Source organism: Somniosus microcephalus, chromosome 13 (genome assembly GCF_052327205.1).
Source record: "Somniosus microcephalus isolate GS21.2 chromosome 13, FLI_Smic_1.0, whole genome shotgun sequence".
In the NCBI taxonomy this organism is placed as follows: Eukaryota; Metazoa; Chordata; class Chondrichthyes; order Squaliformes; family Somniosidae; genus Somniosus; species Somniosus microcephalus.
Genome location: NC_140999.1, coordinates 186,116,238 through 186,140,013, shown reverse-complemented (window position 1 = coordinate 186,140,013; position 23,776 = coordinate 186,116,238). Strand labels below are relative to the sequence as shown.

Here is a 23,776-nt window from a genome sequence, read left to right as displayed (position 1 = left end):
TGTATATAAGCCTTGAGCATGCCTCTGTACCCCAGTCTTGAGACTACCCTACTCCAGTAAATACCTGTTGATTGTTAAATTACAGCATCCGTGTGGTTATTGAAAAACATCATACTCTCAGAATCACGGATCTAACAGTGGCGATGAGTGTCGATTCGAATCTACCTGCAACTCTGCATTTCCCTTCGAGGATTCGCTCCGGGAGGGCGGTGGAAGGAAGTCGAGGCCAGAAGCACGGGCGTCGACCACGAGCAACCGCCCAGTCGTCCGGCAGAGAGTGAACATCGCAGGGGAGGCTGTGGAGAGCCGGGCTTGGTTCCCCAGCCACGACGATCAGCAATAGACTGACGACAGGTACAGCGCAGACCCTTCCCGGACAGCGGCGGCTGGAGCCGACCGACGGCGGAGAGAAAGCCGAGCAGCGTCGACGGGGTAAGACAGAGGGTGAAGCGCACAGGGCGCAGCCGGGAGTTGAAAACCGAACGGCGTCGAGGAAAAACAAAACGGAGAGAGAGAGGGTAAAGCAGCAGCCGGGTTCAGGACCGAGCGGCGGAAACGGGAAAGGCGCACAAAAAAAGAACGAGCAGAGCACAGCCAGGGCTCAAGGGCTGAACAGTGTCAGCGGGGAGAAGAAGGGAGAGTGCGGGAGACACCATTGAGCCGCGGAGAAGGAAGAGCGCGGGAGACGCCATTTTTAGAAGCCGCAGCGGAGAAGAAGGGCGAGCGCGGGAAGGAAGGAAAGCGCGGGAGATGCCATTTTGTGCCAGCGGAGAAGAAGGGGAAGCGCGGGAGACGCCATTTTTGACAGTTAAATCACACCCAGGGATGCCGAAGAGTGGCAGTATCTCTACGTTCGACAATGAAGTCGAAGATTGGGCGACATATGTGGAACATATTGAGGTGTACTGCAGGGCGAATGAAGTGCCAGATGCTAGGAAAGCACTGGTTTTGTTAAATTCCATGGGTGCAAAAACTTATGGGTTACTGCAAAACCTAATAACCCCAGAGAAGCCTGTGAACAAGAATTTCGAAAGCATAGTAGAAATCCTACAGGACCACTTAAACCCCACACCGCTGCTGATAGCAGAACGATTTAAGTTCCATAAAAGGAACCAACACAAAGACGAAAGCAATGCTGAGTACCTAACGGAACTGCGCAAGCTATCGAAACACTGCCAGTTTGGAGCGGGACTAGCAGATACGTTAAGGGACAAGTTTGTGTGTGGGCTGCAAAGTGAAGGAACCCAGAAACGGCTTCTATCAGAAAAGGATCTTACGCTGGACAAGGCTTTCAGTATGGCAGTATCACACGAAGCAGCCGCAAGGGGCGCTGCAGAGATACAACGGAGACCGCAAGAATATGGCACCAATGAAATGTCCTATGGGACAGGGAAGTGCTATCGCTGCGGCAGAACAACACACGACCAGAAGGATTGTTGGTTCAAGGACCAAGTGTGCAGACAGTGTGGAAAAGCAGGACACATAGCAAGAGTCTGCAGGTCTGGGAAGAAAACCAACAGTAAGAAATCTCCACAGGAGAAGTACAAAAAGGTACACAAGGTGATGGACAGTAGTTCAAACGAACAGAAAAGTGACACAGACTCCGGAAGCAAGGAGCTGGGTTGTCTGAAACTACATAAGGTAACCAAAATGGAGGATCACCAGACTATCTGGGTTACACTCAAGATAGACGGAGTCCAAGTGAAAATGGAATTGGACACAGGATCAGCCCTAACAGTCATAAACCAAAGGGACTACAAGTGGCTATTTTCACATATACCCTTGAAAGCTACAGAGATTGTCTTGAAGACGTACACGGGGCAAAAAGTCTACCCCAAAGGAAAAATAAGGGTGAAAGTGATATATGAAGGCCAGGAAATACCTAAAATGGACCTATATGTATTGCCAGATGGAGGACCACCACTACTAGGACGTGAATGGATCCGGAAGATACAATTAGATTGGCATTCCATACAGGCATTGAAGGTTGAGGCCAAAAAGGATGACGACGTCACACCTGGACGACTGTCAAAAATGCTAACTGACGCAAAAGAAGTGTTCCAGGAGGGACTTGGAACACTAAAAGGCATAACAGCAACGATTAAAATAGAGGAAAATGCAAGCCCAAAGTTTCTTAAGGCCAGACCAGTGCCTTATGCGATCAGACCAGCTGTCGAAGCAGAGCTGGAAGGGTTGGAACATTCAGGAGTACTGTCCAAAGTAGACTGGAGCGAGTGGGCTATACCCATCGTTCCTGTAATGAAGAGGTCGTTGAGTAATACGCCTGGGGAACCAAAGAAGGTCCGCATCTGTGGGGATTTTAAGGTGACAGTGAACCCAGTCCTTCACACGGTACAATATCCACTTCCACGAATTGAGGATATTTTCGCCTCGCTATCTGGACGTAAACGCTTCACCAAAATTGATCTAGCTCAGGCGTACTTGCAAATGGAGGTAGAAGAAGCCTCGAAACAATACCTTACGATTAACACTCATAAAGGTCTCTATCAATACAACTGGCTGGTGTTCGGGGTAGCATCGGCTCCGGCTATTTGGCAAAGGGCGATGGATCAAGTCCTGCAAGGGATGCCAGGGACCCAGTGTTATTTGGACGACATCCTGGTCACGGGCGAAAATGACAGTGATCACCTCTCCAACGTGGAGAAGGTGCTCACCAGATTAAAGGAATATGGGCTACGAGCTAATCGCCACAAGTGCGAGTTTTTCCAGAAGCAGATCTTGTATTGTGGCCACGTCATCGATGAAGAGGGGTTACATAAGTCCCCTGAAAAGATTGAGGCAGTAGTCAAGGCTCCAGCACCGGAAAATGTGTCACAACTGAGGTCGTTCCTCGGGCTGGTAAACTACTACCATAAGTTCTTACCAAATTTGTACACCCACTGAACACCCTACTGCAAACAGGGGTACCATGGAAGTGGAATGACGAACGTAGTCGAGCTTTCCAGAAGTGTAAAGAATTGATCACATCAAAAGAGGTGTTGGCCCATTTCAACCCAGCACTACCAATTCGTTTGGCATGTGATGCATCACCCTATGGTATTGGAGCGGTGCTGTCGCACAAATTCCCAGACGGGTTGGAGAGGCCAGTAGCCTTTGCGTCTCGGTCACTAACCTCAGCCGAGTGCAACTACGCCCAGATTGACAGGGAGGCCCTCAGCCTAGAATGGGGAGTAAAAAAATTCAACCACTATCTGCATGGGCAGAAGTTCACCTTGCTGACTGACCACCAACCACTTGTCTCCATCTTTAATCCTAAGAAGGGCGTTCCAGTGATGACTGCACAATGGTTACAAAGATGGTCCCTGTTTCTAGGGGCGAATCAATATGAAATAGAATATAAAGGCACGAAACAGCATGGAAACGCTGATGGGCTATCGCGCCTGCCACTGCCTGCTGTGGAGGAAGCACCAGCAGTGGACCCTATCGAGATATTTTATTCGTCAATAATTGAACGATTGCCAGTAACGAACGTGGATATAGAGGAGACCCGCAATGATCCGACGCTGTCTCGGGTATATGATTTGACGGTGAGGGGATGGCCAACACATGACGACTCACGGTTGCCAGCATTCTCATCCAGAAGAGAACAGCTGTCAGTATGCCAGGGGACAGTGATGTGTGGATCCAGAGTGGTGATTCCACCTAAGTTAAGGGAGAGAGTGCTAAATGAGCTTCATGAAGGTCATCTGGGGGGAGTGAAAATGAAAAGCCTTGCTAGGGCTTATGTGTGGTGGCCGGGAATCGATCAACAAATCGAAGACCTAACCAAGAGCTGCTCAGGATGCCAGAAGGTCCAAAATGCACCACCACATGCCCCTCTACGCCCATGGGAGTGGCCCTCTCCATGGCAACGGGTGCATATTGATTTCGCTGGTCCATTCATGCACTCAATGTTCTTAATAGCAGTGGATGCTCATTCGAAATGGCCTGAGGTGATAAAAATGTCCTCAACCACTACAGAGAAGACGATTGCAGTCCTACGGACCATATTTGCCAGGAACGGCTTGCCAGAGCAGATTTGCTCTGATAATGGACCACAGTTTGTGTTCGAAGAGTTTCGAAAATTTATGAGAAGGAATGGGGTAAGGCATTACACATCCGCCCCGTATCATCCAGCCACCAATGGATTGGCTGAGAGGTTCGTACAAACCTTTAAGAAGGCGATAAACGCCATGTGTGACGATGAAATTCCACTACATCATAAGGTGGACAATTTCTTATTAGCCTACCGAAACACGACACATGCAGTTACCAACCAGACCCCGGCCATGATGTTCTTTAACCGAAGGTTGAGATCTCGTCTGGACTTGCTCAGACCAAATGTGCGAAGAAATGTTGAAGATAAACAATTCCAGCACATCAATGAGAAGCCGACAAGGAGCTTCAATGTAGGACAACCAGTCTTGGCCCGTGACTACCGAACAGAGAAATGGCAACCCGGAATGATATGCACAAGGCAGGGGCCATTAATGTACACAGTGGATGTCGGGGAGAACATTGTGAGACACCACGTCGATCAGATCTTAACGTCACAGGAATGAGTCAACCCCATGTCTCGCGTCCCTGGGGATGAACCCGACATGCCGGTAGCATCTGCCTCAGAACCAGTAGCAGTGGAAACGGATGAAATAACCGACGAAAAGGGGCCAGAATCGCCTCCGCACCAAGAACAAGAATTTCAGGAAAGGCGCTATCCCGAAAGGATCAGGAAGCCGCCCCAAAGACTGAATCTATAAATGGACTATTGTTGTTTAATGTACATGTTAAAGTGTTAATTGTTATTTGAATATTATGGGTACTACTAATCTAAAAGGGGAGGAATTGTAGTGTATGTACCTTTAAGAGAGAACTACTTTTACAGCTCCTGTATACTGTAGTACCGGCAGTGACCACACCTGTATATAAGCCTTGAGCATGCCTCTGTACCCCAGTCTTGAGACTACCCTACTCCAGTAAATACCTGTTGATTGTTAAATTACAGCATCCGTGTGGTTATTGAAAAACATCATACTCTCAGAATCACGGATCTAACAAGCGCCCCGGCTGTAATATTGCGTGGTGGCCCCCAACTTACCACCGGACGCTATGTCCGCCGGGGTCAGGGGGTCCTACCTGCGGCCGGGGCGGCGCTAGTTAAAGGGGAGGTGGCGGGCGGCCATTTTGTTGCTGGCCGCCTGCCAGTACCTGCCCCCGTTGCAGTCCCCGGCCCCCGTGAAGCTCCCCCGCGGGGTGCCGGCTGCTCTCCATGAGACAGGCACTCCTCTTGAGTGCCAGGCTCGTTTGCCGGCACTCTCAATCCCTGGTGGCCCAGCTGGGCGCTGGGACACGCTGCGCCAGGCCTCTCCCCTTTAAGAAGGGGAGGAAGGCCTGCAGTACCATGGTGCAACGTGCTGATGCGCATGGCACTGCGGCACGCAGCGCCCCAAGAGGGACGCGGGGCGCTTCCAGTAGTGCCCCTCCTCCCTTTTGGGGCGCTACCTGGGAAAATCGGCCGCGGGGCACTTTTCCAGGGCACTAAAATTAGGGGCGCTACCCAATTTTTACCCCATAAGATTCTGAGGGGGGGATTGACAGGGTAAATGCTGAAAGATTGTTTCCCCTGGCTGGAGAGTCTAGAACCAGGGGTCACAGTCTCAGAATAAGGGATCGGCCATTTAAGACTGAGATGAGGAGGAATTTCTTCACTCAGAGGTTTGTGAATCTTTGGAATTCACTACCACAGAGGGCTGTGAATGCTGAGTTGGTGAGTATATTCAAGGCTGAGATCGATAGATTTTTGGACTCTAGGGGAATCGAGGGATATGGGGATTGGGCGGGAAAGTGGAGTTGAGGTTGATGATCAGCCATGATCTTACTGAATGTTGGAGCAGGCTCGAAGGGCTGTATGGCCGACTCCTGCTCCTAATTCTTATGTTCCTATGTAACAATGAAATGAATAAGTTGTTACTTCTTTGGTGGTGTTGGTTGAGGGAGCTATGTAGATCCACCTGAGCAGGCGGACTTGGTTTAATGCCTAATCTGAAGCACTGTTACTGAAGTGCTACTGCAATCTTCAGAGATAAAATTATACGTTTATTAATAGAGGCCCTAGTCACTCTTTTTTTTAAAAATTGTGATATATTTTCTTCCCATTTTTCCCTAGAGACCTACCTGCGCTACTGTTGATGCTGAAGGATGGCGACTACAAAGAGTCCGAGCATGGATCTAATAGAAACAGGTTAGTTTCCCAAAATCTACATCCTTCATTGACAGTGATGTACGTTTTACATCAGAAAAGTGGCTGCGTTGGTAACCACTGGCCTAGAATTACAGAATGTACAGCACAGAAACAGGCCATTCGCCCCAACTGGTCCATGCTGGTGTTTATGCTCCACATGAGCCTCCTCCCACCCATCTTCATCTCATCCTATCTGCATATCCTTCTACAGGAAACTCTTTTTTTATCCGGGACCGGCGTGGTGCCGGTTTATCAAAAAGTCCGGATTACAGAGAGTATAGTGAAAGGTACGAGAGCTCCGTACACGGCCACAGATCCAGGCGTCCCTGTTGCATGGCAACAGGTGCAGGAACCCTGGCCACAGATCCAGGCATCCCTGTTGCATAGCAACAGGTGCAGGAACCCTGGCCACAGATCCAGGCGTCCCTGTTGCATGGCAACAGGTGCAGGAACCCTGGTTACACGGCCACAGCTCCCGGAACGGCCACTAATATGAAGTAAAACTTACCTGAACCTACTCCTGAATTTTGCCGGTTAACAGAGATTTCCGGTTATTTAGGTGCCGGTAAATCGAGAGTTTCCTATATTCCTTTCCCCCTCGTGTTATCTAGCTTTCCCTTAAATGCATCTATGCTATTTGTCTCAATTACTCCCTGTGGTAGTAAGTTTCACATTCTCACTACTCTCCAGTGTAAGGAAGTTTCTCCTGAATTCCCTATTGAATAACGTCTGTTAAACATGGAGACAAGAAGTGACACTTGCAGCCTGCCAACTTTCTGTAACATTCAAAGGTGCCTGACCTGAGTCCCAAGAGTGTGCCAGACAATCTCCGCTATATTGTTCCACCTCTTGAAACAGATTTGTAAAGTGTGCCATGTGTAGATCACACCTAAAACAAGGCTGCCATTAAAAAGAAAGACTTGCATTTGTATAGCGCCTTTCACGATCTCGGGACATCCCCAAGCGCTTTACAGCCAATGAAGTACTTTTGAAGTGTAGTCACTGTTGAAATGTAGCAGCCAATTTGCACACAGCAAGCTCCCACAAACAGCAATGTGATAATGACCAGATAATCTGTTTTTTTATGTTGATTGAGGGATAAATATTGGGCAGGACACCAGGGATAACTCCCCTGCTCTTCTTCGAAATAGTGTCATGGGATCTTTTATGTTCACCTGAGAGGGCAGACGGGGCATCAGTTTAACGTCTCATCCGAAAGACGGCACCTCTGACAGTGCAGCACTCCCTCAGCACTGCACTGGGAGTGTCAGCCTATATTTTTGTGCCCAAGTGTGGCTTGAATCCACAACCTTCTGAGGCGAGAGTGCTACCCACTGAGCCACAACTAACAGTCCATCTTGCCCCAAATGTCATACTTAGTAGCCACTGGATGACATTCCTGCATATTGCAATTTATCCCACTCCTCTTGAAAGTGAATGAAATAGTAACTGAATACCATAAAAGTAGAGTGTCACAATTTTAGCACTTTTATAGCATATTTTCTTCTGTTGACTGTGTTTTAGGTTTACTTCTCCATCATTTCCATTTATGTCCTCTGCTTCCCACTTTTCTGGCTGACTTGAAAAGTAATTATTTAGATTTACCTTTATCTTATTTTTTATTCGTTCATGGGATGTGGGCATCGCTGGCAAGGCCAGCATTTATTGCCCATCCCTAGCTGCCCTTGAGAAGGTGGTGGTGAGCCGCCTTCTTGAACCGCTGCAGTCCATGCGGTGAAGGTACTCCCACAGTGCTGTGGGGGTGGGGGGGGGAGTTCCAGGGTTTTGAGCCAGCGACGATGAAGGAACGGCGATGTATCTCCAGGTCAGGATGGTGTGTGACTTGGAGATGGTGGTGTTCCCATGCACCCGCTGCCCTGTACTATCGGTACTATTTTCTACAGCAGTTAAGCAGCCTTCCAACGCTTGCCGCCAAAAGGATAGCCAGTTGACGAGCTGCCAGAGGGTGGCGAGTGCACTGTACCCCAATAATGACTCAATTTTCATCTTCACCGCCTGGGCGGTAATCTGGCAAAGCAGATCGCCCGCCCATTAGAGAACCCGCCAGATGTTTACTCCATTGAAATCAATGGGATGAAAATCATGCCGGTGCTATAATGGGCAGGTTGTCCACTCTGCCCGATTATTGCCCAGGTGGGTGAAGACAAAAGTTTCCACCAATGTGTTTTGGGCAGCAGGACATTCTGTGGGGTGAGAGGAATTACATTTACTTCAGAATATCTCGGGGTCAACAACGAAAGCCTCCGCAACGAGAAAAGCAAAATACTGCGGATGAAATGTAACCTGAAAATGCTGGAAATACTCAGCAGGTCAGGCAGCATCTGCAGAGAGAGAGACAAGAGTTAACGTTTCAGGTCGATGACCTTTCATCAGAACTGGAAGATGTTAAGAGATTTAACAGTTTTTAAGCGAGTACAGAGGCAGGGAAGGAAGGGAGCAAGGGGGGGGGTAGTGGAGGAAAGAACAAAAGGGCAGGGTGGAGGGCAGGAGTGATTAAATGACAAAAGGGCTGATGGGACAATGCAAAAGGCGGTGGTGATGGGACAAGTGAAGATGGGACGATGAAAGCCTTTCTCTGCCTTCCCTCCTATGTCTAACTACTTGGGTGACCTCTCTCTCTCTTCCTACAGCAGAAGCTGTTGCTCAGAAGCTGAGCAGAGCGATTGAACTGGGAGACAAGGAAACTGCAATTGAGTGCGCTAAGATCCTGGCGGAGCAATGTGCTCTCGTCACTGTCCAACTCAAGAAAGCTGCCTTCCCTAAACATGAAATCAAGTAAGTAAGTAAGTTAGTTTAACCAGGGTTCTCGGGGGGGAGAGGGGGGGGGCAATTACTTCAATAGACCCATATTTAAAAGTAATTTTCCTGAATAAATCGCAGCTACATGGGGTAGAATCATAGAATGATACAGCACAGAAGGAGGCCGTTCGTCCCATCGTGCCTGTGCCGGCTCTTTGGTAGAGCTGTCCAATTAGCCCCACTCCACCCCCCCTGCTCATTCCCCATAGCCCTGGAAAAATAATTCCCTTCAAGTCTTTATCCAATTCCATTTTGAAAGTTACTATTGAATCTGCTTCCACCGCCCTTTCAGGCAGCGCATTCCAGATCACAACAACTCGCTGTGTAGAAAATGTTTCCTCGTGTTGCCTCTGGTTCTTTAGCCAATCACTTTAAACCTGTGTCCTCTGGTTACTGACCCTTCTGCCACTGGAAACAGTTGCTCCTTATTTACTCTATGAAAACCATTCATGATTTTGAACACCTCAATTAAATCTCTGGTGAACGGACTGCTTAATAAATTATGATTAGAGAATTTTTATGCTTTATTACTGAATTAAAGGTTGAGCTTGTGACCTCTTCTCAGGCCTTTGCCAATTAATTCTGAATCTAGATACTAGGGCAAGTGGGGCGCTGAGTGATTCATCATTCTTTCTAATCTTACCCCCCTGTCCCCCTCTTCCTCCCGGGGCTGGGGGAGGGAAAACTAGCGTTCCTTCTGTTCCTGCACTGATAGCAAGTTGCCCTGTTGTCTGCTTGCCCTGTTGTCTGCTTGCCCTCCTCACATAGAGCAGGGCCTCTATATATCTGAGGGTGAAAGCAAGACACCTAGGAGTCTTAAATAACAACAGAAAACGCTGGAAAAACTCAGCAGGCCAGGCAACATCCGTGGAGAGAAAACAGTGTCAACGTTTCAGGTCTAGGAGTCTTAGTAGACTCAACGCTGGACATGTGCAAACAATGCTGAGCAGCGGTCAACAAAGCCAATGAATGTTGAACCATATGGCCTTAAAACAAGTATAAGTCAGAGGAAGTCATGGCAAAACCGCACAGTGCTCTGGTCATACTGCACCTTCAGTACTGGTCACTGAGACACCAGGGAGACAGACCAGGGAGACAATCAAGCGCTAGAGGCAGTTCAGAGAAGAGTCACCGGTCTGATCCTTAGTGTTAAGGTTCTGAATTGTGAGGAAAGACTGGAGAAGCTTGGAAAGGAGCCGATCTTGTCAGGGTGTACAAGATAGTTAAGGGACTGGAAGAAGGTAAATCCGGAATATTTAGGTTAAATTGCAAGAGCAGGACAAGGGGAAATAAAGTCAAACTAGTAAAAGGTAAATTTGGGACTGATGTCAGGAAATTCTTCTTCACACAAAGAATAATCAACACATGGAATAGATTTCCAGGAAGAGCAGGGAAAATCCTGGAATCTTTTAAGAAACAATCGGATGTTGTAATGGGGGGAATTTAGGATTTTTCTGGATGGATGAACTCGGATAGACCGAATGGCCTTCCTCATCCGTAACTGTTATGTGATGTTGTGATATGTCAATTTTACTTGTTTGATTATTATTTTAAATAAAAATGGAACCACAACAGCTTGTACTTGTACAGTGCCTGCAACATAGGAAAACATCACAGAGCACTTCACAGAGACACAATCAGATAAAAATGGATGCCAAGCCAAAGGAGATATTGGGATGGGTAACCAAAAGCTTGGTCAAAGATGTGGGTTTTAAGGAGAGCCTTAAAGGAGTGGAGGGGGGAGAGGGGGAGGGGTTTAGGGCGAGAATTCCAGAGTGTGGGACCGAGACGATCGAAGGCATGGGTGCCAATCGTGGGGTGAAGGGACAGGAAATGCGCAAAAGGCCAGAGTCAGAGGACCAAGAGAGTTCGAAGGGGTTTGGAAAGCACAGAAGAGTTAAAATAGGTGTGGTTTATAATCTGGAGTTTGACGGTGTGTATTGAGGTAACATTTGCACTCCTCAAAGTGTGGCTGTCCGTGATGGGCCAGTTTTCTTGTAAGTGTTGGCATCAAAGGCTTTCAAGTCAAGTGCAGTATAGATTAGATGGGAGTGTAAAGATACCGGTAATCTGCCCCAACCGTATGCCTTAACCTTGAATGTAGAGCACTGCTAAGGGTACACATTATACAGCTCATAGCCCAACTGTGGCCATTGCAAGCCTCTGTGGCCCCTGGTCAAGTTCCACATTTTCTGTCCCGTCCAATGTTTTTGCCACTCCTGATCCTATCCTCATTGCTGCTTCCCCCCACCCCCCAATATGGCTGCCACTGTTTTGAGGAGCACAGATTGGTGTGTGGGCAGCTGAACACACGTAAAACACACCATCAGCCAAGACATTTAAGACACCAGTAGCCAGTCTCTAACCTGCCCTCTTACCACTTGGCAGAACTGATGAAACTTGGGAGTATCTGTGCAACAACCAAACTTTAGACAACTATTTTCTGGAAACAAATGTTAACTATTTGGATCAAAAGTCAGCACCCATACCTGCAGCCGTGATTGTTGATACGTTCCTGATGGGAGAACAAACTAAACAGATAAACTCAGCACTGGCACTAGATTTAGTTTTAAGAGCCAGAACCGGACCATTGCAGCCCTGTCGAATTCCTGCTGACAGCCCACACCGACGGTTAATCACTGTGTGTTTCCTGGCAACTTGTCCTAAACTTCACAATCCCCAAGCCTGCCCCTCTCTTGTATTGCTGCCTTCGCTGCCGGTGTTTTAAATATAGCACAAGTGTGATGACAAAAAGCAGCCTATTTTTCCAAGATAACAAATTCCTACTGCTTACCTTGTAGGTTAAGAGTTGGGGTTGAAGATTCAAGGACACGTGGTACAGTCATCACAATGAACGTGTTTCCGTACATGACCATTGCAACGCTGAAGACAAAGGTAAAATGAGAAGCTAGATACAATGAAGTACAACACACATACAATGAAGGACAACGCACAGTCAGGGAGATTACAGGCAGAATAACCAACAAATTGTGGCGAGTTTTGGGAGGCAAAGTAAACACTGCAAGTGCTAGGAAAACATAATCCACCAGCCTGAGCGCGTGTTTCATATCACAAGTTAAATTATGCTCTCCTGACCAAGTCAGTAATGGTTAGTGATCTTCTTCGTACTGCTTAAAGAAATGCTTTGGTGTCAGCCGTACCTCAGTGGGTAGCACTCTTGCCTCCGAGTCAGAAGGTTGCAAGTTCAAATTCTAGTCCAGAGCTGTGAGGCAGCGCTGCACTGTCGGAGATGCCGTCTTTTGGGTGAGACGTTAAACCGAAGCCCCGTCTGCCCTCTCAGGTGGACGTAAAAGATCCCACGGCCACTATTTTGAAGAAGAGACGGGTGGGGGGGGGGGGGGTTTCTCCCCGGTGCCCGGCCAATATTTATCTCTCAACAACATCACTAAAAAGCAGATTATCTGGTCATTATCACATTGCTGTTTGTGGGACCTTGCTGTGCACAAATTAGCTGCCGCGTTTCCTACATTACAACAGTGACGCCACTTCAAAAAGTACTTCATGGGCTGTAAAGCGCTTTGGGACATCCTGAGGTTGTGAAAGTCGCTATATAAATGCAAGTCTTTCTCTTTTCTAGTAATCCATGTTTGGTAAAGATCTGTATTCTATGTGAAGAAATTGTAAAATAAAGATAATGTTGATGCTTTTGCTACACTTTGCTCACAGATGAAATCTGTCAATGTGGAGACACAAAAGTGTCATTTTTTTCACTGGGGTACCTGGTGATAACTGGTCTATGGGGTGCTTGGGTCTAAAAAAATACTTCAACTCCCAATTGGAACTAATAATGTGAGATCTTTGATGGCTCAATAGGTAGATTATAGACATAGAATTACAACAACAACTAATCTTGCATTTACATAGCACCTTTAACGTAAAAGTTCCCAAGGCGCTTCACAGGAGCGATTATCAAACAAAATTTGACACCAAGCCACATAAGGAGATATTAGGACAGATGACCAAAAGCTTGGTCAAAGAGGTAGGTTTTAAGGAGCATCTTAAAGGAGGAGAGGTGGAGATTCACAGCACCAGCACAGGCCATTCGGCCCTACAGGTCCATGCCGGTGTTTATGCTCCACATGAGCCTCCTCCCACCCTTCTTCATCTCGCCCTATCTGCTTATCCTTCTATTCCTTTCTCCCTCATGTACTTATCTAGCTTCGCCTTAAATGCAACTATACTATTTGTCTCATCTTCTCCCTGTGGTAGCAAGTTCCACATTCCCACCACTCTCTGTGTGAAGAAGTTTCCCCTGAATTCTTTATTGGATTTATTAGTGACTATCTTATATTGATGGCCCCTAGTTTTGGACTCCCCCCAAGGGCAGAAACAACTTCTCTACATCTCAAACCCTTTCATAATTTTAATGACCTCCTATTAGGTCACCCCTCAGCTTTCTCTTTTCTAGAGCAAAGAGCCCCAGCATGTTCAGTCTTTCTCACTAGTTATAACCTTACAAATCTTTAATGTATCATCTCCAGTGACTCTCTAGATGTGCTAGTTAGTGGGAAACTGCGTCATAATCTTAGAATAAGGGGCTGCCCTTTCAAAACTGAGATGAGGAGAAACTTCTTCACTCAGAGGGTAGTAAATCTATGGAATTTGCTACCCCAGAGAGCTGTGGAAGCTGCAACATTAAATAAATTTAAAACGGAGATAGACAGTTTCCTAGCAGATAAGGGAATTAGGGGTTACGGGGAGAGGGCAGGGAAGTGGACGTGAGTCTAGATTTGGATCAGCCATGATCCTATTGAATGGCGGAGCAGGCCCGAGGGGCCGTATGGCCTACTCCTGCTCCTATTTCTTATGTTCTTATGTACAGACCACCAAGCTTGTAGGTTTTATTCCTAGTCTATGCTGAGCTACTTGATCTCAGCCCAAGCAATTACTGCAATTATATAGGGCCCTGGTGAGACCACACCTGGAGTATTGTGTACAGTTTTGGTCTCCTTACCTAAGGAAGGATATACTTGCCATAGAGGGAGTGCAACGAAGGTTCACCAGACTGGTTCCTGGGATGGGGGGATTGTCCTATGAGGAGTGATTGTGCAGACTAGGCCTATATTCTCTCGAGTTTAGAAGAATGAGTGGTGATCTCATTGAAACATACAAAATTCTTGCAGGACTTGATGCAGGGAAACATAGAAACGTAGAAGATAGGAGCAGGAGTAGGCCATTCGGCCCCTCGAGCCTGCTCCGCCATTCAATGCGATCATGGCTGATCATCCAAACTCAGTAACCTGTCCCTGCTTTCTCCCCATATCCCTTGACCCCTTTAGCCTTAAGAAATATATCTAACTCCTTCTTGAGGGAGGATGTTTCCCCTGACTGGGAAGTCTAGAACCAGGGGTCACAGTCTCAGAATAAGGGGTCGACCATTTAGGACTGAGATGAGGAGAAGTTTCTTCACTCAGAGGGTGGTGAATCTTTGGAATTCTCTACCCCAGAGGACTGTGGAGGCTCAGTCGTTGAGTATATTCAAGACAGAGATCGATAGATTTTTGGATATTAAGGGAATCAAGGGATATGGGGATAGTGCAGGAAAGTGGAGTTGAGGTCGAAGATCAGCCATGATCTTATTGAATGGCGGAGCAGGCTCGAGGGGCTGAATGACCTATTCCTGCTCCTATTTCTTATGTTCTTAAAGCAGTGGTGTGGGGGGCTCCAGTGTCCCCGATTAGGGGAGATGGGGGGGCGGGGGGGAAAATCAGCCAGGATTCTCATGGCTCATTTGCTGCAAAACCTACAGAGGGTTGAGGAGGACTGGTCTCGTGGCCTGTTGGCACCCGTTGGCTAGGTTCACGTGGTACCCATGTGGGCGAGGTGCCAGAGGGTTCCCAACACCCGGGGAACGTACTCCAGAGTTGGTGTCTTCAGAAGGGCTGGGAGAGGAAGGAAAAAAATTACTTAAGAAACCAACATTACTTTTTGGCTGTATTCTGTGACCTAAGAGTTTAAACTCTCTTATTTCATGAGGTCAAGTCCCATTTCCTCCAACTTAGTCTAATTCTCGAGGACAAACCTTTTCTGGTTGTCAGCAGAGCTTACTGAATGTTCCTTATCACAGAATCACAGAATCACAGAAACCCCACAGTGCAGATAGAGGCCATTTCGGCCCATCGAGCCTGCACCGACACATATCCCACCCGATCCCCGTAACCCCTACACCAACACATATCCCACCCTATCCCCGTAACCCCACGTATTTAATCCCCCTAACACTAAGGGTCAATTTATCATAGCCAATCAACCTAACCCGCACATCTTTGGACTGTGGGAGGAAACCGGAGCACCCGGAGGAAACCCACGCAAACACGGGGAGAATGTGCAAACAATTAAAAAAATGTTTTTTTGAAAGGGCACAGCAGTTTAACATTCACGCTCGATCTGGTTTTGCTGGAGTGCACTGTAACTTGCGGCTTGAAGTGTCTGAATTATGTCTGCCACAGATTTTAGACCAGAGATAGAATTGCGTAAACACCACCTACTGCGACATAGAATCAAGCCACACCACTCGACTTCCTGAAATGCAGCTGATGGAGTGTAAAGATTGTGGCTGAGCTGGCTGGGAGCTCTAACCCCACCCGTAACGTTACTGTGATGAAATTTTAATAAGGTGTTGTGGAAACCCTCCATTGGAAAGACCAGAGAGACCAATGGATTTAAGACAAACTAATGCAATGGGTCATTTTTTCTTGTTACTTTTAAAAAGAACCATTTTGGATGCAAAGTACACTTTCTGTTCTTTAGAAATGAAAAACAGAAACCAGAAATTGTTTGGTGACTAGTTCCATTTTTAATCCACGGATATAAGGATTTGCCATGATTTTTGCAAGTGTTTTGGGGACCACGTTTCACAGTTCCGTCTATTTATCCTGTGAAAACCAGCAGAGGTCCCGCCAATCTCCCACCAGCTCAAGCGACCCAGTGAAACCTCTAGGGGTCATGGTCAAAAACACTGAATAATCATGGGATTCATTGCAATCCAGTCTGTTCGTGGTTAAAAGATCCGTACCACTATGGGCTAAAGATTTCAACACAGGATTCTGTTTAAATGTTGGGTAGACCGATGTAAAGGCAGCACAATTATATCTCGCAGGGCTCCGCTATCGCCGTGCCTTCAACTGCCTTGGCCCTAAGCTCTGGAATTCCCGCCCTATACCTCTCCACTTCTCTCTCCTCCTTTAAGTCTTGCTGCAGTTGTACAGGGCCTTGGTAAGATCACACCTTGAGTATTGTGTGCAGCTTTGGTCGCCTTATCTGAGGAAGGATTTTTTGCCATGGAGGGAGTGCAGCGAAGATTCACCAGACTGATACCTGGGATGGCAGGAATGACGTATGAAGAGAGATTGGGTCGATTAGGCTTATACTCGCTGGAGTTTAGAAGAATGAGAGGGGATCTCATTGAAACTTATAAAATTCTAACAGGACTAGACAGACTAGATGCAGGAAGGATGTTCCCGATGGCCGGGGAGTCCAGAACCAGGGGTCACAGTCTAAGGATAAGGGGTAAGCCATTTAGGACTGAGATGAGGAGGAATTTCTTCACCCAGAGAGTGGTGAACCTGTGGAATTCTCTACCACAGAAGGCAGTTGAGGCCAATTCATTAAATATATTCAAGAAGGAGTTAGATATATTTCTTAAGGCTAAACGGATCAAGGGATATGGGGAGAAAGCAGGGACAGGGTACTGAGTTTGGATGATCAGCCATGATCTCATTAAATGCCGGAACAGGCTCGAGGGGCCGAATGACCTACTCCTGCTCCTATCTTCTATGTTTCTATATTTCTAAGACACACCTTAAAACCTACCTCTTTGACCAAGCTTTTGGTCACCTGTCCTAATATCTCCTTATGTGGCTGGGTGTCAAATGTTGTTTGATTTCGCTCCTGTGAAGCGCCTTGGGATGTTTTACTATGTTAAAGGTGCTATATAAATGCAAGTTGTTGCTGTTGTTGATGCTTCTCAATAAAAATGACAGCTTCAGCAAATGGGCTTTCTTTTACGTACTACTATTGTAACTGAACAGAAACTGACTAAGTTTCAGTGGCTGTCTAAAGGTGATTTGGTACAGTAACACTTCAACTGTAAATTCCACTGCCGAGATGGTTACATTTTACACAGCGTACATTCACGTTGCATCACATTGTATCTCTGGAGATTGGATTTGTGCATTATATTTAACTGTATAAGTTTGATCACAAGATCGTATTAGACCCTTGTAGTGTTTAGTGACATTTGATGGTCAATTGTTTGAATTACATTGTTCCTTTTGATTTTAAAACAATGTTTTAATATATTGATAGTTCTACCACAATTTAAATCATAAAGTTTATATATTTTTGATTGCTATTTGAGTTACGGCTTATTGCTTTAAAGTTGCTGGGAGATATTTACATAGAACATACGGCACAGAAACAGGCCATTGTGCGCAACTGAGCCAAGCTGGCGTTTTTGCTCCACTCGCGCCTCCTCCTGTCTTTCCTCATCTAACTCTATCAGCATAACCCTCTATTCCCTTCTCCCGCATATACTTGTCTAGCTTCCACTTAAATGCATCTATACTATTCACCTCAACCACTCCCTGTGGCAGCGAGTTCCACATTCTCACCACTCTCTGGGTAATAATCATCATTATAATACGGTAATAGCTAATCTCTCATTTGCTTGTGTGTCTCTCTACGACAGTATCTTGTTTCCACCTATTGGAGAGGATACACATCACTGACTGGTATGCAAAATGTCACTTCAAAAGCCATATTCCTATGCAAATATATTTTGATTGCAAAGCAAGTGGAAGCCAGTCGACAAAGATGCTTTCAGGGCTAAGCAAGCAGTTACAGCTATCGGGAAAGATCGGGACAGCTATCGGGTTGGGGCATTTTTTTTTTAGAAAAGAGAAGGCTTCGAGGTGACTCAATAGAGCTCTTTAAAATATGAATGGGTTGGACAGGGTAGATGTGGAGAGAATGTTTCCACTTGTGGGAGAATCCAAAACTAGGGGCCATAAATACAAGATAGTTACTCATAAGTCCAATAGGGAAATAAGGAGAAATGTCTTTACACAAGCATATGAGAGATTATTTATTATTATAATAATTATTACCCAGAGAGTGGAACTCGCTACTACAGGAAGTGGTTGCGACAAATAGCTTGGATGCTTTCAAAAGGAAACTAGATGAGTACATGAGAGAAAAGGGAATAGAAAGAGATGCTGAAAGGCTGAGACGAGGTAGATGGAAGGAGAGGAGACTCGTGTGGAGCATGAACACCAGCACAGGCTGGCTGGGCCGAATGGCCCGTTTCTCTGCTGTACATTCTATGTAATCCTACTTCAGCCCCATTAAATTCCAGGTGATGGGGTCCTGCAAGTCCAATATCTATTGGTTGAAATCATGTCGTTTCATATGACGGGAAAAGCTTATAATGGGACGTCTAGTTTGGCTCTCCATTCGACGGCCTCCTGAGATGCCGAGTGGAGAAATGATTGATGTGTTCCACGGTCTGGGACTCATGGCCACAGTCTCACTTCGGGCCGTCCTTCATCTTCCACTGGTGGAGCAGGTGGCCGCATCATCCATGCCCAGTGTGAATTGGGTTGAGCGCCGTCCACGGTCTTCGAGGGAGGTCGAAGCCAGGGACCTCTGCTGTTGGGTCAGTGATGAGGTGTTGGTTCTTTATGTTTGATATCATGTAGTTTGATCAATAGAGCCTACAACTTCTTGCCTTCTACCATGTTTCCCACTGTTAATCAGAGAAGAAAGTATACTGGAAAAGGAAAAAACTGTCCCCATGAATTCCTGTACCTATCATATTACAGATGGATCGGAGTGTGTTTCATGCAATAGGTGGAACTGATAAACCATACGAATCTTGCTCTTGCAGGTTATGCCATTATTTTAATTACATGTGTGACATGAATCAGTCATTCATGAAAGAAAAACTTATGAAATAATACTGGGTGGCCTGCGGGTGGCGCTGTCCAGAGAGAGTATAAATACTCGGGCACGAGCCCAGCTTGCGCAGGACATTCTTAACAGGAACTAGTGAAGGACACAACTAGACCTCCATGTTGTAAAACAGTTGATTAAAGCTTTGTTTAACGCTTAGACCAAGTGCCTAGTAGTTTTCTTGCGTCAATGTGCTTGTCCAAACTATGACATTTAGATTTCCCACAATATGTTGCCTCTCTGGGAGAAACTGCCAAGTATTTTCTATATCCGAGGGCAGTAATGTGCTGTGAAATCTAATTTCCACAGGGTTCACTCAATGATCTGTTTATAGCCATTTGTACTATTTCTCTGGAGGTCTGGCCAATCTCCCACCGGAGAATCCTCTCCCCCCCCCCCCCCCACCCCAACCCCCACCCCGTGGAAATTCCAAGCCACTTGTCTTATCAATAAAGGTGTCAGCCAGTGGCTCAGTGGGTAACACTCTCACCTCTGAGTCAGGAGATCGTGAGTTCAAGTCCCACTCCAGAGACATGAGCACATAATCTACACTGACACTTCAATGCAGTACCAAGGTGCCGTCTGTTGAATAAGATATTGAACCAAAGCCCTGTCTGTCCCCTCAGGTGGATGTAAAAGATCCCATGGCACTTTTCAAAGAAGAGCAGGGGAGTTATTCCTCGGTGTCCTGGCTAATATTTATTCCTCAATCAGCATCACTAAAAAATAGATTATCAGGTCATTATCACATTGCTGTTTGTGGGAGCTTGCTGTGTGCAATTGGCTGCCGCGTTTCCCACATTACAACAGTGACTACACTTCATTAGCTTAAAGCGCTTTGGGACATCCTGAGGTTGTGAAAGGCACTATATAAATCCAAGTTCTTTCCTTCTAGCCAATTTGAAAATCAAGTTGAACATGTTTCCTCTTTCTGTCATCCATAAAGATGTACAAAGATTACAGTTTTCACCCCAAACTGCAACAGTGGATCATTGCGCAGCGTCTGGCAAAGGACCATGAAACCCTTTCCTTCCACGGCATTAGAAAGGACGGGGACATGGCCTTCATGTACCTCCTGTCAGCCAAGCAGGTCAACGTCACACGGAGACAATACGAACAGGATCTGCATCGAATGCTGCTGCTACCACAAGCGACAGAGACGGCCAGTGGTGAGTACTGAGCAGGGCCACTGGTTTCAGGGGAGCACTTCTTCACACAAAAGGTAGTGGAACTCTGGGACTCGCTTCCCCCAGAAAGCTGTTTGAGGCTGGGGGACAATCGAAAATTTAAAAACTGAGATTGATTGATTTTTATTGGGCAAGGGTATTAAGGGTTACGGAACCAAGGCAGGTAGATGGAGTTAAAATACGGGTCAGCCATGATCTAACTGAATGGTGGAACAGGCTCGAGGGACTGAATGGCCTACTTCTGTTCCTATGTTTCCAGTTTTCATGGGAAAAATAAATGGAGCTGTGAAACGTGATTCCCGAAACAAGTCCATACTTGATATGTCTAATTGACATTTCTTTTTAACGTCTATCACTTTAGATATTGATTATACTAATTAAAGATAGATTTCTAAAATAAATCCAGAAAAGAAATTGTTCCACCCTTGCACTACAGTATGTTATTAAGCAAAAAATATCATTTGTACCGTTTACAAAACTCAAGCCCCAAAATTACTGTTGCCAATATTAATGACAAAGGCTTAACTTATTTGTACGACCTTCCTGTCCGCTTATTTTAAATATGTTAATGCCTCCTCTAAGGTATCAGAAAAAGAAACGCCACACAAACATGTGTTCATCCACTCATATCACCAACAGTCGAATGTAATGTGTGCGTACGTGTGTGTACATGTGTGTGTGTGTGTGTATACGTGCGTGGATGGGTGAATGATGGATTAGACGCTGTACTGGTTGAAAACTAGTCGGAATGCTTGGTTTACACTGCATAGATTTCACAGCTAATCATTATTAAACTAACTGCTCATCGACTAAACGCTAGAATTTATTGCGTGATTTAAAAAAATAGTACACCATGTAGTATTCTGTTGGCGGGCCCGTTGGAGGCCTATCAGATGTAGGAGGATAATTTATGTCTTGCCAAAAAACATACATACATTTTTCATCATAAATTAGATCTGGTAAATTCAAGTACAAATAACGGCGTTAATGTAACCAATTTATTGTTCAACCAAATTTCAGTAAATTCAACCCTGAGTTTCTGATTCAAGATAACGTGCAGACTTGCAGAGGAGACATTAAACACCGGCTCTGTCTGCCAGTTCAGTCCTGGATGCTAAACGTCCATGGCACTATTCAAAGAAAAGGACCTTGTCCTGGGCAAATTTCCTCCCTCAATCACCAAAACAAATACAGCTTGTCTCATTGTGATTTATTGGATTTTGCTGTGTGCAAAATAGCAGCCATATTTACCTGCATAAAGTACTGGCACTTCAAAGTCATTCATTGTCCTCCCCTACAGGCTTCTTTGGGTATTAGCTAATTGCTGGTTAACGCCATTTGTCTGCAGAGTTGGACACTTCTTAGACTTGTTTGTGAATTCCCACCTATTCCATAGAATTCCATAGAATTTACAGCACAGAAACAGGCCATTCGCTCCAACAGGTCTATGCTGGTGTTAATTCGCCACACGAGCCTCCTCCCACTTTACTTCACTTCACCCTATCGCCATATACTTTTGTTCCTTTTGCCCTCATATACGTACCTAGCTTCCCCTTAAAGGCACCTGTGCTAATCGCCTCAACCACTGCTTGTGGTAGCGAGTTCCACATTCTAACCACACTCTGAGTATGTAAGTTTCTCCCTGAATTCCTTATTGAATTTATTAGTGATTATCTTATATTGATGGCACCTAGTTTTGGACTCCCCCAGAAGTGGAAACATCTTCTCTACGACTACCTTATCGAACCCCTTCATAATTTTAAAGATCTCTATCAGGTCACCCCTCAGCCTTCCCCTTTCTAGAGAAAAGAGCCCCAGCCTGTTCAGTCTTTGCTGATAGTTATAACCTCTCCATTCTGGTATCGTCCTTTTAAAATCTTTTTTTGCACTTTCTCCAGTGCTTCTATATCCTTTTTATCGTATGGAGCCCAGAGCTGTGAACAGTACTCCAATTGTGGTCTAATCAAGGTTTATATATAAGTTTATATGCTAATGTTCTGTGCCTCACTCAAGTGGCCATTCTTCATGTGTGAATCTATGCAATGAGTATCGGTTGCCTATTCCACCATGGATCATCTTAAAGAAAGACTTGCATTTATATAGTGCCTTTCTGGAGCGGGGCATCTCGCGGCGTGCGGTGTTAGTTGGACTTTTTCCTGCACCCCTCAGCTCAAATATCATTTGTGGTGTAAATGGACCAGCAAGTTCTGGAGACTCGCATCTCGTGGCGTATTCTCCTCTTCCCCTGGACTTGCTGGCCGATTCGCGTGTTAGTGGCAGAGAGCGTCATGAAGGCGCCGTTATTTGTCCAGCAAGATCTGGGCCAATGGTTCAAGAAACTGATGAATTTTCCACAAAGGAGAGCAGAGTGTGCAAATCTACAATAATTGTGGTGCTGTCGGCATATACATTTTTTTTGCACAGTTAATTATGTTTATCAGAAGGAGGGTCTCAATTTTTTTTTAAAAAGAACGAATTTTGAAATATGCTTGGCACAAGGGGTTTTTTTTTTGGCTGATGATTGGAGGGATGATTTTGGAATATTAAATTCAATCCTTTCTTCTAGATACAGACAGTCCAAAACCGAACAATGAAGACATTCTTCCTAAATTGGAACCACGTGGCGCCCATGTACAATTAAATGAAGCAAATATTTTGCCAGAAGCACCACCAAAGGTAAGTCTGGCTCCAATCGGCAACTCCACAGTATAGACTATTTTAAAAATAAGGACAAGAGCAAGGAGTGGTTTGTAGTAATCTTACCTTCGGATCAAATGACTGCCTTAAACCATATCAGCTTCACTCTTGTGGGTTATGATGTCCTCGACTCCTTGATTAACAGGGTACAATAATAATCAAAACAGTCAATTGGAAGTGAAACAATCTCCTCAGAAATGATCTTAAAACAAAGGCATGCATTTATATAGCACTTTTCATGACGTCAAGACGTTCCAAAGTGCTTTACAACCAATTACAGGAAACTCTCGATTTACCGGCACCCAAACAACCGGAAATCTCGGTTAACCGGCAAAATTCAGGAGTAGGTTCAGTTAAGTTTTTCTTCATATTAGTGGCCGTTTCTTGATTCTTGGCTGTGTAATCGGGGGTTTCTGCACTTGTTGCTAAGTAACAGGGACGCTTGGTCTGTGGCCGGGGTTCTTGCACCTGTTGCTAAGCAACAGGGAAGCCTGGATTTGTTGCTGTGTACGGAGCTGTCATACCTTTTAACTGTAACTCTCTGTAATCCGGACTTTTTGATAAACCGGCACCACGCCGGTGCCGGATAAAAAAGAGTTTCCTGTAAGTACTTGTTGAAATGTAGTCACTGTTGTAATGTAGGAAACCCGGCAGCTAATTTCCGCACAGCAAGATCCCACAGCCGCAATGTGATAAATGACCCGATCATCTGTTTTAGGTGTTGGTTGAGGGACAAATGTTGGCCAGGACACCATGAGAACACCCCTGCTCTTCGAAATAGTGCTGTGGGATCTCTTGCGTCCACCCGAGAGGGCAGACGGGACCTCGGTTAACACCTCACCTGAAAGACGGCACCTCCGAC

The 23,776-nt window shown here is 45.8% G+C and overlaps 1 protein-coding gene across 2 annotated transcripts in view; it reads left to right on the top strand.

The window, feature by feature from the left end:
- The window catches only part of LOC147108881 (ranBP-type and C3HC4-type zinc finger-containing protein 1-like), a 55,794-nt gene that overhangs the window by 8,113 nt on the left and 23,905 nt on the right, over positions 1-23,776 (top strand). Inside the window, exons 2-6 of one of the 2 annotated variants that reach the window (XM_086005804.1) lie at positions 6,164-6,238; positions 8,893-9,034; positions 11,860-11,953; positions 19,977-20,199; positions 22,784-22,893. In XM_086005804.1, coding sequence (XP_085861930.1) covers positions 6,196-6,238; positions 8,893-9,034; positions 11,860-11,953; positions 19,977-20,199; positions 22,784-22,893 — 612 coding nt within the window. In that variant the 5' untranslated portion in view covers positions 6,164-6,195. Of the gene's footprint in view, positions 1-6,163; positions 6,239-8,889; positions 9,035-11,859; positions 11,954-19,976; positions 20,200-22,783; positions 22,894-23,776 lie in introns of both variants that reach the window. The other variant, XM_086005803.1, reaches the window with a different exon arrangement.